General features: G+C 38.2%; 1 protein-coding gene across 1 annotated transcript in view; it reads left to right on the forward strand.

Annotated features, from left to right (window-relative positions):
• PLS3 (plastin 3) overlaps window positions 1–14,752 on the forward strand; it is a gene marked incomplete at its 3' end in the record, with an annotated part of 59,381 nt that extends 44,629 nt beyond the window's left edge. Inside the window, 11 exon segments of the mRNA XM_072431008.1 lie at window positions 516–681; window positions 1,731–1,873; window positions 3,474–3,500; window positions 5,715–5,810; window positions 7,650–7,845; window positions 10,258–10,336; window positions 12,352–12,466; window positions 12,570–12,703; window positions 13,048–13,171; window positions 13,315–13,439; window positions 14,442–14,752. Of these exon segments, the coding sequence (XP_072287109.1) occupies window positions 516–681; window positions 1,731–1,873; window positions 3,474–3,500; window positions 5,715–5,810; window positions 7,650–7,845; window positions 10,258–10,336; window positions 12,352–12,466; window positions 12,570–12,703; window positions 13,048–13,171; window positions 13,315–13,439; window positions 14,442–14,574 (1,338 nt within the window).

Consider the following 14,752-nt stretch of genomic DNA (forward strand, 5'->3'; position numbering starts at 1 on the left):
TTATGTGTAAATCTATTGTTTGTATTTCAAAAGGTAAATTCCAACAGTACAGTCATAAAAAGAAACAATATAAAAATAGAGCAATTGTACATCCAGTAAAGACCCCACAGTATAAAACACATAAATTATAAAACAATAATACAGGGGGGTTGGGGAGCTAGGGGTGGGCAAACGGGGTGGGAATTCCTGGGAAATATGGTCAGAAAGAGAACCATAGAATCAAAAACGTACTTAACCTTCACACCATTCGATTGCTTTTATGTTGGTACCAGGTATGTAAAGCTGTAAAAATAAAATTTGCCATTCCTGCACTAACTTGCACACAGTTTTGGCACGATTCTGTAAAATGTATTTGATACATTAATTTCTTTTTAATGTGGTTTCCTTATCTCAATTTGCTTTTAAATTAGATTGCAATAAAATAGTTTAGATGAGCACAATTTGCCTTTCTGGATTCCATGCAAATGTGTAACCATGCATAACTGTCTCTACACACACTTCTGTTTTCTCTGCAGGAAAACTTGAACCTGGCATTGAACTCAGCCTCTGCTATTGGATGCCATGTGGTTAACATTGGTGCAGAAGACCTGAAGGCTGGAAAGCCTCATCTGGTTATGGGGCTCCTGTGGCAGATTATCAAAATCGGTTTGTTTGCTGACATTGAGATCAGTAGGAATGAAGGTAATTGCTGCCGATTGTTCAAACCATAAATGTCTCTCTCTCTTGAAATAGATGCATTTATTTTTTTATAATCTCAAAATCAAATATTTTGGTTTACAGTTTAATTTATGTATTCTTCTGTGGTAGTCTTCCCTTGTCTTATACTCCCTTGTTTTCGAACCAGTGAACTCACTAGAATTGGAGACCGGTGAATATATGGGGGAAGGAGGGGTCTACCATAAAGGTGTAACTGTGCCAAAGGCACAATTGTACTTCTACCAGCTAGAAGCTACCACCGCTGCTTAAGCTAAAATAGTAAAAAAGGAATTTCGTAGACCCAGAGACACCCTGAGAAATATGTCTGTGGAAGACATGCAGCTTTTATACCTGTACTTGCAGCTAGGATTGGGAAAAATGGCTCCTAAAAGAATGTGACTGTTAAAGGCAGAAGAACTACATACACCACAAGTGTCCTTCAAAAATGTCCTTGTAGTCACTTTAAATGTAGATAAATCTTTTGGGAGTTTCTTCTTAAAGCTTTCGCTCTTTTACATCATTTTTATGTGTTTATATCTTTTATCTATACATATATTTTTACATTTTGCTTCCTCTGATCACAATTCCTCACTTTACTGTGTGTGTCTGTATTGCCAAATGAAATATTTTTGCTGTCAAGATTTCTCATGTGACCTAAAATTTAGATAGTTGCTTGATCTCTGGCTATAATAAACATTTAGGGGGATCAACAACATTAGAGATGGTCAAGTAGACGTGTAGTACAATATATAAGGGAGAACCGAGCATACGGAGTAAAAACTCCAGTCCCATATAATTACCTCTTATGTTAAATTATAAGCATCTTATGTTAAATCTTGAATGATACAGTTACCCCTTCAAAATTAGTATCATTGATAGTATTAGATTTTACTTTACCACTTCTAGACATCATTGGATGTCCTAAAGAACTGGCTATATATAAATACAATGTGTGTGGGTGTGTGTTTAAAAAAATAAATCTTTTGATTAGTATTAGGTTTACCATGCAGCTGATTCTGTTTTGTGCATTCCAGCCTTGGCTGCCTTGCTGCGTGATGGAGAAACCTTGGAGGATATGATGAAATTGTCCCCTGAAGAGCTTCTGTTGAGATGGGCCAACTTCCATCTGGAAAATGCTGGCTGGAATAAGATCAATAACCTTAGCTCCGACATTAAGGTATGGTACGAAGCTGAATACTGCACAACCAGAGGGATTAGGTCTCTTTGATAATGCATGATATGTCCTCATTGTCACCTTTGGGGATGGCAGGCTTTACTTTAAATGCATTGTGAGGACAAACAAGGGTTTTTATTTTGTGTTTTGTTTCCAAGCTTCATGTATTTTTCATCTTCTTGTCTCGGGGATTAAAGCCTACAATGGTTCTTTACAACTGTATCGATAATGACTTCTACGCATGATGGTTTAATAGATGGCAAGTTAAAATTGCTGCTCAGAAATACAATGTTATTTTAGGATCTTACCCAGTGTTGCCAAGAGCTGCTACAACATACCGTTATTGTATGGGGAGAGCATACACCTTCCTGGAATGTATGTTAGCACCCTGCTATGATACTAATTTTTTACATCCATCCATTAGACCTTTAGCATTAAGCTATAAACATAATAGATGATTGTCAATGAAAGCTAAAATCCTCAGTGAAGGGTAAATATATAACCCAGGATGCTCCACTTTAGGCAACAATGTTCTTGTTTGAACAGCTCGGCAGACCTCTATACTTACTGTAGATCTGATTATTTAAAGATCACACACCTACAATCGATTATTAACCACCAAAACCTGTGTACACCTTAAAGAATAACAAATAATTGCTAGAACATATCTGTCAGTATGGATCGTTCATTGCACCTGAGAATCCTTGTGGAATGTCCTCCTTTGACATCATTGGACACTCTTTAACGAACAGTTATCTAAGCATATGTCAGTAATCTTTAATTTCAAACAACTTTTATGCATGTGTATGTAGCTTTAGGATTGCGCTGCTAAGGAAGGTGCCGGAATTGCTTCCCATCTCCGGTCCCCTGTAGTGAATCACAAAAGAAATCATTCTAGACACCTTTGACCTCATTTGTAATCCACTCTCACTATAGTAATGCATTAGTTCAATTAGGTATGTTATTAAGCCATGTGTTAAAGCAGCTTATTCATTTGCCTAGCACACTAAAATGTCCTTTAATGGAAGCATGTGCCATTTGTGGCTGTGCACTGCAAGGCACGTCCATTGGCAAGGTGCATTAGGGTACCATTTACAATAAATGATTCAGCTTGCCTTGTGAATATATTAATGTAAATTGTGAAGTTCACATGGTCACCTCAATAGCCATGTGTAATGATGGGTAATAATATTGGACTTTTAGCACCCTCAATCTTATCACAGATATTTACTGTTAGCATGAATAAAGTCTTCTTGGTCTGGCATAGTGTAAATAAAATAACAAAATCACACCTGATACTGTTTAATTCATCAGTTGATTAAAAAAGTAACAATATGTGTAAAGTAATCCCTGTACTTTACACATATTATTGCAGATGTATTGGTAATTCTGTAATATATCTTGCTGTGAAGAGTCCACTAATGTACCATTAGCACCAGATATTTACCATGTGCTAATGTGCGTTTTTGCTTTTAGCATTAATGTATACATTTGCAGTGTGACTGTCTGTTTCATTGAACTAATTACATCTGTCTTTCCTCTTTAATGCATCAAATGGATTCTTGCTGCTGTCTCTTCTATTCACCTTCTCCTATCTCTGCAGCTAATTGACTTTGGTAACTCTGTAAAGGTATATTATACACAAATAGCTTTTAAATGACTAATGAAAGAAAAGGTTTTTTAGATACTGATCACTGTGTTTGTACGTTGAAAGGCTGTGATAACAAACCGATGTTTGGTTGTTCCAAAGGTTTTTTTTCTATTCTGCATTTTTACCCTGCATTGGAAAGCTGGTGATAAATGTATTTTGTTAGACTAAAGATCTGGGTCTAATCCAAGTTCACCTTACATGTTACGGTCCTAGACTGACCAGTATTTTATAATAGAAGGGCCCTGTCTAAACCGTCAGTCTGTACCCAATGAGGACTCATTATGTAGCATTCAATACAGCTCATTGCTTGTTCTACCACAACACAAAGATCTAAATGGGCCATCAAGGATGAACATACATAAACTGTGTTCTCACTGTAAATGATCGATGGTGACAAGGCTTTTTCTAGATCCAGGTGTGGTCAGGTGAGCCTACTGTAAAAGGAATAATTCTCACTTCTCATTACTAGTATTGTTGATTACCACCCAAATGGTGTTTCTGACTCTATCATTACAGGGGATATCTAGGTCACACCTATTATTTTACAGGGGATCTAAAGCCGTATGGAAAGATACCTAACCCCCCCCCCCCAAAAAAAATGTAATATATTGCAGACTGACAAACTATACATGTGGTGGCTGCATTAATGTTCATTTCGGTTTAGAACAATTAGTACTGCACATACCAGCAAGAACAGAAAATGCCTATAGATGTTGGCAGAAATGCAGTGTCTTTGACCCTTCTGTAAGCAAAAAGATTATCAGCACCACGTAATAGGGATAGAGAGGGAGACATGTTTGCAGTTAAGCCTTGGTGACCACTGTGGTCCACACATGAAGAGGAGTAAGTGTGCATTGTCACCCAGAGAAAGGAAGGATTTTATTTGCAGGATTACAGGGTCAAGAAAAGAAAATGAAAGAAAAATGATGTAGCTGCATCTACAGACTAGTAAACTGTAAAATATAACATTTTTATTTTTGACTTTATATACTTTTTATATTTCCACCAGCTTGTCTGATTCTCTTAAGTTTAATGTCAGTAAGAATAATACAGCCTCTGTTCTTTATTACATTGAAGCTTAAAGATCAGTGGTGTAATCGGCCAGAATGAAGCTGTGCTACTTGGTGGCTGCAAGGGTGTAGCCGGATGAATCACTTAAGTAATAAAAAGAAACACATTATGTTGAGCCAGACACTATTCTTACTCTTTGTGATGGCATATTGGCTCAATGCACTTCACTTGCTCTGTTTTGAATTGAAAATGTGTGTTTAATTATTGTGGGACTCCAGCCATAACCTTGTCTCTATTTTTATGGAACGGGGAAGGGTTGCAACATCGAATAGGTTTTTACCATCTCCAATGAGGAGATCTTTCATCGCTTTCTTTAAGAGACATAAAGTGATGGGAAAGGAAAGTATAGGTGACCCTATTGGAACATATCCACTGTGATTATGTTTAAGCATACAGACTAATAAAAACCCTTCCCCCTTCCTACCCACACGCTCAATACTTGAAAAAGCATTTACGCCTAAAGTAAAGCTGTCATACAAGACACATGGAATCTGTAATTTCTTGTTTTTTAAAATGCTAGCTGCCTGGTCTTGTGCTTCAAAATGTTAAGACACTGGCCTGCAAGAAGCACGCAAATGAGGACTTTGACCTTTTAAACCATTTGGCCAGTCAACTAGCATTTAGAAAGGACAAAATTGATAGTCCCCATATTTGTTATGACAAGTTTACTTTAAAAAGTTACTGAAATATTTTCTTTAACTTAGTTGATGTACTAGCCTTATAACAGTCACCACTTTGCATGTATTGCTCACATATTGTGGTTTGTATTCTGCCATATGCACATTTTGATTGTTACACCAATTATAACAGTTAGTACCAAATGCATACTGGCCAACTGTTCCAGAGATCATAGGGCCATCCTGTTTTTTGTAGGAGGGGCTTTGTGATAGAGGTGGGGCTTAGCTGTAACTTGGATCTGGTTTTGGTGGCTTGAGGGAGAAAAACTTTGCCAAGATTTTACACTGGAATGGTGGCAAGCATGCAAATGGAAATCATCAGTAAGAACAAAGTTCTATCCACTTTCATAACCCAAACATGGAGGTATTGCATTATCTATATTCACATTACACAAACAAATAGTGCTATCTACATTTGATAACACCTTTTATTTTTATTCTTTAGGATTCCAGAGCTTACTTCCATCTGCTTAACCAGATTGCACCCAAAGGTCAGAAGGAGGGTGAAGAGAAAATTGATATCAACATGTCTGGGTTCAGTGTAAGTATTTCTAGATACCCAAAACATTCCTCATTTCCAGGGTCTGTACTTTGTGTGATGCTAACACTAGGTCTATGTCCTTGAATGGTAAAAGGAAATTGACAGATCCATTTTGACTCCCACACCCGTTTCTTTTCCAAGCATTCCTAAATAGAAGTCTCTGCCCGAAGGTATAGAAAATAGCTGGGTGTCACTCAAAGGTGAAGAAACATCCCCCAGACTGACGTCATGATGCCAGAACCCGCCCACTCTCCCATCGCAGGCCTGTAATCTATACGGGAGACGTGGTTTGCAGCTCTGGTTGGTGCGCACCCCCCCAACGGGATACTTCTCCTGACCCCGCTGGGGGGTGCATCGGCCAGAGCCATGGACAACCGGTTGGCGACCGCTGATTTAGAACGTCATATAACATAAATGTGGTCATACACATACAGATTTGCAGATTAGATTTGTTTTTAACATTCCCTGTTGATATTGTATGGGTGTATGTGCTTAATTACCTTGGTTATTTACTCCAGATGGAAAACTCAGTAAAGATTTCTAAAATTATAACAGGTCACCTCTGCCAAGTAGAAATCTGTATTAATTCAACTTTTAATAAAACTATACTAACACACCACAGCTTAGCATGAGCATTAAACCAATAAAATTCTTGTTTTGTCATCTGTAGTTTTCTCTCTATGTTGAGCTTTGTCCTCAGGCAGTCCAGTTCTTTGCTCTCCCGGGGTTCACAGTCCTATCAGATCACTGGTAACCTCATTGGCAGCTTTGTTATGTTGCTTACAGACAGAATTGTTCATTGTTCCCACGTCTTGACTGTCAGATGTCACGTACCAAGAGAAGGACAGCATTGCTTACAGTTCTTCTTTCTACAAAGAGATAATCCCACACACACCAATACACAAAGGCATAGATAAGGCTTATAAGACAGTGCCAAAGTTGGTACAGGTAGTCCCCGAGTTAAGGACATCCCACATACAGACCACTCCTAGATACGAACGGGCTTTCCTGCTCGTTCGTGTTCAGGATAGAACAGTTAGAAAGAACAGACAACTGCAGTTGTCTCTTTGCATATCAAAGCACAGCTTGCTCCAGAAGTTAATGAATGTCTAGGCCCCATATAGTTTTTTTTTTTTTTTTTTGCTTTGTTTGTGATTAACTCGCAGTGTGTTTTTTTTTTTTTACAGCAACTGACACCTCTCTGTCTAAAATTATGTTGAGACAAACATCCGTCCTAATTGCATTTATTAAAATAATGTACCTGTTCCTACAGTCCCCATCTCATATGTAACTCGGGGACTACCTGTAGTCATGTGCAAAGTGGGGTTTTTCCTTTTCTTGTCATTGATTCAGTAGATTCATCAATATAAAATATGAATAGCAGCAATCTGCATACTGCTGTGCTCATTAAACAAATTTTATTTTAAAGGGACCCTTTCAACAACTTAACCACTGCAAGTAAACATAAAAATACTTTTATATGCTTTTACCTTTATTTTTTATTTTGTATTCTTTTTTCAATGTGTGTTTTAAAATACTGGAATATTTTACTACTCCAGCAAGAGTCAGTTCCCTAGTACAGCCCCCTTTCCTCATTACATGTCTAAAACTATACTGCTCAGTTGTAAGTTCTAGAAACTATTTTAGTGATAGTTTAAAATGACCGTACAATTATTGAGCAAGGGTTTTTTTGTAGACAGTTTATTCCAATAGTGCACAAAAACAGTTGTTGGCTGATAATGAAAGGGGTGTTGTTTACATAGTGGAATCCCCTATTCAGAATATTTTTTGTTTGATTGGTATGTTGTCTGATTATTGACTTCTATTTTGCCCGAACAGGAAAAGGATGATCTGAAGAGAGCAGAGTACATGCTCCAACAGGCAGATAGACTTGGCTGCAGACAGTTTGTTACTCCTGCTGATGTTGTGAGCGGAAATCCCAAACTAAACTTGGCTTTTGTGGCTAATCTGTTCAATAAATACCCAGCACTTACTAAACCTGAGAACCAAGATATTGACTGGACACTCCTCGAAGGTGGGTCATCCTCTGTCCATAATCCTGGCTAGTAGTGGTGGGAAAGTCTCTAAAAATGTTATATAGGATTCATAGGGAGTACCACCTGTAAGGTAAGAACCATTCCTAACATAAAACAGTGTAAGAGTTTAGTGTCAGGAGGCACAATGTAGGGCATGTAGTAGACAGGTTCTCGGCCTCATGGCTGTCCAGCTTATTTCTACTTGAAATAGGCTTGATAAAAAATGCAGGGAGAACTCTGCATTATCCCAAATCTACATCAGTTTACTGGCCGGAACAACTGGTATGTTGTGGTGTTGAGCTTAGCAACCCTGTGACTAATGCAAAAAAATGCAAATAAATGCACGGGAAAATCAAGCATTCAAATGCTAACTTGCGGAATGGCCCAATCCATTCTCCAGCACAGCCCTTTCTCTCCATGCATGCTTATTTCTCATCTGGGGGTTCTTAATATTCTGTCCTGTCCCTGCTCCTGTGTCTCCCTGCACTATGCTGCAAGGTCCTAAAACTTAAGAATGCCAGGAGCAGAGGATAACTTCTAAAGGATAATAACGTGGACACCACTCAGGTAAACCCCTAGTCTTAGTAATTTGACATTGCAAATCAAATAATCAAGAGGAGAGAATGCAATGGCCAGTGGGTATTTGCAACATAAACATTGTTTTCTAGCACCTCTCTGCTGAGTGTGAATGTAACTATGGGGCTAAAAAAGGTTAGGTGTTTGGTGGTCTGCTGTTCCTTGCCAATGCCCGTCTTGGTGCTCTCTACACTTGTCTTTAGTATTACAAGTATTAAAAGTTCTACTAAGCTATGTAAGCAATCAAGACAAGGTAAGCAAGTTTAAATTGACCAGTTAGGGCAGAGGTCAGCAAACTCCGGCCTTTAGGCCAGATAGGACCTAGCCAGTAGTTTGTTTCGGCCTAACGCCCCCCTGGTCGATCAGCCTAATCCCGGCTGGCAGGGGTCGATAGAGTCCAGCCTAGTGTGCTTTCTTGACCTCCTGAAATGGCCTGGTAGCCAAAAAATTTTGCTGACCCCTGAGTTAGGTTGTATCGGACCCTCAAATTAATCTTTGTGCGACCTCTTCTGGTGACCGCATATAGTACATGTTTAATTTGGTTTAAACATGTTTGTTAGTCTCATTCTTAGAAATACAAGTGATCTTTAAAAAGTTTCCACATCGAACTAGTTACAAAAATGGGCTTTAAAAACCAAAATAAAAAATTAAAGGGTTGACAAAGTGATGATTAGAGGAAATTCTTTATCACTGAACAAGTAGCAGATGTGTAAAAGGCAACCCTTGGGCTACTATCGTCGGAGAGGTGGGCCGCGGCTCTGGCCAGAGCTGTGGACCCTGTCTCCCTCATACAGATCGTAGGCTCAGGGTGGTGGGCGGGTTGTGTCTCTGGACAGGCTCAGACCTGTGATGGGAGAGTGGGCTGGTTCTGGCATCATGTCACTATAGGGCAAGTTTCTTCCACTTTGAGTGACACACGGCTCCCCGTGCATGTGCAGTCTGGAGTCCGTGCATTTAGTGGTTCCCAAGCTCCAAAAGGTATGGGACCACTGCATTACAGTGTTTTCTCCAGGCCCTTTTTGCCAGGTGCATGTTTGGCATATTTTTATAGCTACCTAGCTGTCAGTTGGCTACCTCTTTGTTTTATACTCCACATAAGTAAAAGCAGGCTTGGTGCCATAACATAGTGGAGCCGCCTGCCTCTGTAATAGACATTGCGCACTGTAAACCCATGGAATTAGCCTGAAACAAACATGTTGGACAGTCTCTGCCATTGGATGGTCCAGGAAAAGGCAGATAATCAATTTACAAGCTTTATTGGGATAATAAATAGGCAACTTGGGGGATGGCACATCCTTGCTGTTACAACTGGCATTTGGCCCAAATAAAAACCTGTGAGACAGCTTAACATATGTGAAATTATTTTTATACATTTTCGTTCTATTTTATTATAAAATTTTACTTTTGTAATCTAGTTTCTGATTTCTACTCCAAGTTCACTTGTTTTTTGTTGCCACCAAGCTGGAATCCCATATAAACAATTTTTAAACTTATCTACAAAATACAAAGAAGGCATATAACTAGTCTTTGGAAGTATTAAGAGCATTCCTCACCCTTCCTATTAATGGCACAGAGTGTAAAATCCTGTCCTACTTTTCATGATTCTATTGGTCTGTAATGTAATTATTTATTATTATTATTAATAATATTAAACAAGATTTATATAGCGCCAACATAATATGCAGCGCTGAACATTTATTGTATTGTAATACAATACATCTTTATCATTCCTTGAGTAAGAAATATAGGTTTTCATTTACAGCTAGAAAATCGTAACATACTAGGATAGTGTGGGAATGAAAAAGTTATTCATTTAATATTTATATCTATTTTAGGGGAAACTCGAGAGGAAAGAACATTCCGGAACTGGATGAACTCGCTTGGAGTAAATCCTCATGTGAACCACATATACAAGTATGTGTTATTTTGAATAAATGAATACTGTGCATGTTAATGTGCCTCATTTTTGATGGGTCAGGGTTTAATGTTCTGCAAAATCTTGCTATTACTGTCATGATAGGCACAATGAGTTGTGTGCTATGTTAATTTCTCCAAATATTTGTGAGGGAAAACCCAGCAGTTGACAGTACAATTGTGGGTTTTCAGCTATGCACACGCGTCCAATGGTATTGGACGTGAATCTGGCGTGTGTACAGCACCCATCATCTGAACGACCGTCCTGGCAGATCCATGGACGACAAAAGATCCTAATGCAAGTGAAGGGGGAAAGCGCGCAGCAGGATACCGCTCTGTCATTGGCCCCCTCCCCTCTCCATAGAGCAGAATGGTGCTGTATAAACAGCTCTTGTTCATGCATCGTGCAGTCCTTAGACGCTGGAAAGGATCATGAAAGATCCTTTCCAGCGACAATAATTGCTTGTGTGTATGCAGCTTTCTGCTGATTTATTCAAAGACATACACTTGCCAGCCACTTTATTAGGCACACCTTTTCAACTGCTTGTTGACACAAATATCTAAATTTATTTATTCATGTTCATTATTCAAAGTTCTAACGGAGCATCAGAATGAGGAAGAAAGGTTATTTAAGTGACTTTTAACATGCCATGGTTGTTGGTGCCAGGTGGGCTGGAAACTTCTAATCTGCTGGAATATGCATACACAACCTCTGTAGGGTTTACAGAGAATTGTATGAAAAAGGGAAAATATCCAGTGTATTGGAGTTCTCTTGGTGGAAATTCATAATTGATGCTAGAAAACAGAAGACAATGGCTAGATTGGTTGTAACTGATGGAAAAGCAACAACTGATGTGTACAGAAGAGCATCTCTGAATGCAAAAGTGCCAAACCTTGAAGCAGGTGGGCTATGGCAACAGGAGACCACACTGGGTGCTATTCCATTCCAATGTTACGGGCACCCGAGGATACAGTTTGCACGCTCTAAAAGTTTTGGCAAGAGAAAATTGGAAAAATGTTGCCTGATCTGAAGAGTTTTAATTTCTGCTGCATCATTGGAATGATTAGAATTTGGCATCAATGTGAAAACATGGATCTATCCTTGCTGACCATGTCCATACCTTAATGACTGCAGTGTACTCACTGATACGTGCGGTCTTTTCTGACGGCTGCTTCCAGTGGAATAACACGTCACAAAGGTCAAATCATCTCAAACTGGTTTCTTGAACATGGCAATGAGTTTACTTTACTCAAATGGCCTCCATAGTCACCAGATGTCAGTCCAATGATCCAAATGTGCGATGTAGTGGAACAGGAAATTTTATTCATGGATGTGCATCAAATGGCAATTGTGTGGTGCCATGATGTAAATATAGACCAAATTGGCACTTCTAAAGGCAAAAGGGGTCCATCCTGGTTTTAGCAATATGTAGCTTATAAAGTAGCCAGTGAATGTTTATTAAACCAATACTTTTGTGTTTTGTATAGGATATGGAAATATTATATATTGTAATATATTTAATATTTAAATCAGAGCCTTTATATAATATTTAGATCAGAGCCTGTCACTGCCACACTGATGTTGGGGGGGAAAGTTTCGTTCCAGGCAAACATCCTGATGGTTATAAAATTCTGGTTATGGTAGTGTGAAGATATAGTAGATGGCTTTAGATCTTTGCATTAGGACATTTTATATAAAGCTAAAAAAAAGTAGCATTGCACATATTTTTTGGTATCTGAAACGAGAACTGTTTTCTTTAACTCCTAGCACCCATTTGCATTCTTCCCATTTTTTCTTCATGTCCTTTAGAGCAGTTTGGTAAGGGTTCGATAAATAAAGCACTCTGTGCTTTGTAAACTTTGTATTTCAGTATTATTTTTTTATGTTGGCAAAACCTTTGGATATGACTTTGCTTATTTATGATCAACTATTGAGCCTGAATTATTTTGGCACACTCCACAGTATGATGGCATTACAATTAATAAAAACTTATTATTTTGTTTTTAAATTCCAGTGACCTACAAGATTCTCTAGTAATTTTACAGCTATACGAAAAGATTAAGGTTCCCGTTGACTGGAGTAAAGTAAACAAGCCCCCATATCCTAAACTTGGTGCAAACATGAAAAAGGTAAGTTAAAGACAAATCTCTGTTAGGTTTTTGTTATTGAGAACAAAAAGAACAATTAGCACATTACATTCAACCAAATGCTGATGCTTTCTTTTTTTCACAGCTTGAGAACTGTAACTATGCAGTGGACCTGGGCAAAGGTCCAGCTAAATTCTCTTTAGTTGGTATCGGGGGACAAGATCTAAATGATGGGAACCCGACTCTCACACTTGGGCTAGTCTGGCAAGTCATGAGAAGGTGAGCGCAACACTTTGATTGTGTCCTAATATGCTAATAAAGCTCAGTCATGTTGGAAAAGTTAAATCTGCTACTTAAAACTGACACAGCATTAATAAGCCCAGGTTATGGATGGTAAAATATTTTATTATTAAATAATATATAAAAAAAATTCCAAGTTCTTACCGTTTCCACATTGTAGTTCTGTCCCAGATATTTTCCTTGGTCAAGCAATAGTGTTTTCCTCTCTGGCCATTTTTTAGGAGCTGTTCCTATGAGGTCTTGACCAGTAACTACCCAGAGTTCAATTTTAATTTCATGTCAATCTGTTCCTTAGTTGTAATTGCATTTTGTTTGCTCCCTAGGTATACACTGAATGTTTTGCAGGATTTGGGTGGTGGTGATAAAGTAAACGATGACATTATTGTCAACTGGGTAAACCGTACATTGACTGAAGCTGGGAAGACATCATCTATTCAGAATTTTAAGGTAGTACTACAAAAATATTATATGATTCAAACTGGAGATATGGTTTGTGATGCCTAATCTTTGTCACTTTAATTTATTTGGTTTTTATCAGGCATAATTAATTGTAAATAATTGCTATATTGTTGCTGTTTTTGTATTCCTAGGACAAAACAATCAGCACTAGTCTTCCTATAGTGGATCTGATTGATGCTATACAGCCTGGCAGTATTAATTATGACCTTGTTAAGACTGGTTCACTCTCAGAAGAAGACAAACATGAGAATGCCACGTAAGTGTTTACTGGTTTCTTTGACAAAGAAAAAAACAAATAGTTTTTATTTCATGGGTTTTTTAGCAGCCATTGCTTACAGATAGCTGAATTCTGGTTTGTCATTTTAGTATGTTCTGCCAGGAGTAAGGACAACTAGTTCATTTTGTAGTTACTTCATATTCCTTTTTTAATGATTGTTACATAGCCTTGGTACCAAGGGTTTGTGCATTCATCCTTTTTTGGTAAATTGGAAACCGGACAAAGCCATTGTTACAAATGAATTTTTAATGCTTAAGGATTCTGGTGACCTGGACAGAAATAAATGGCGCACTGCATAAGCTTATCAAAACGATACCATGGCTAATTCAAGTCATATTCAGTACACACATCAGTACACAGAGTGGGGAAACCACTGCCATTCATACCAGCACGATTGGCCAAGGGCATTGCAGAAAAATGCAAGGCTCATTTAGCAACAGCCCAGGGATATAAACTGCCCACACCAGCACAAGTCTGCTTTAATGATTGGCACAATCAGATTGTAAGAAGGTATTTTACAAAAAATTAAGAAACCAAATATGTTAAAAAAAAACAAAAAAAAACAATATAAATGCAGATATACAAATGCATAGATGGTATGTTAATTTTTGTTGCTTCCTCAGGAGTAATAGTGAAATCTATAGTTACTTTTTGCTTCTGTAACGAGGTCTCATTGTTACTCCTGAGGAAGCAGACAATCATATCTTCTATATTATCTTCTATTTTAATATTATCTTCTAGTTACAACAATTTTACATATATAATAAAGTCACAACAATGGTTATTAGTATTCATGCATGTTATTGGAAATCAATCATAATTTTGTTTATAGGTTTTTGACCAGACAGATCAGAAAAAAAGCACACTTTGAATTCTTGCAAAAACTGCCCATTCATGAGAATCAAATGATTTATTCTGGTACTTGACATTGCTGCTCCTTTAGTTTACTAATATATATATATATTTTAATTCTTCTTCTAGATATGCTGTATCCATGGCCAGAAGAATTGGGGCACGAGTATACGCCCTTCCTGATGACCTTGTGGAAGTGAAGCCCAAGATGGTTATGACGGTGTTTGCTTGCTTGATGGGCAGAGGGCTGTGGAAGGTGTAACTCTTCTCCTTCTCAGCTGTGGAGGAGTGTGACATTCGCTGGGTGTATGGTTTGCAAGACCTGGCAGTCTGAGGCCTTTCTGTACTGCCAAAATAAGAACTTTTTCAAGGGTGGCAAGACTTTCAGGTTTGCTTCGCAACATTAGAAACCTCCCAATTCTCAGGAAGAAGCGCTGTTT

Source organism: Pyxicephalus adspersus, chromosome Z, assembly GCF_032062135.1.
Source record: "Pyxicephalus adspersus chromosome Z, UCB_Pads_2.0, whole genome shotgun sequence".
Classification (NCBI taxonomy): Eukaryota; Metazoa; Chordata; class Amphibia; order Anura; family Pyxicephalidae; genus Pyxicephalus; species Pyxicephalus adspersus.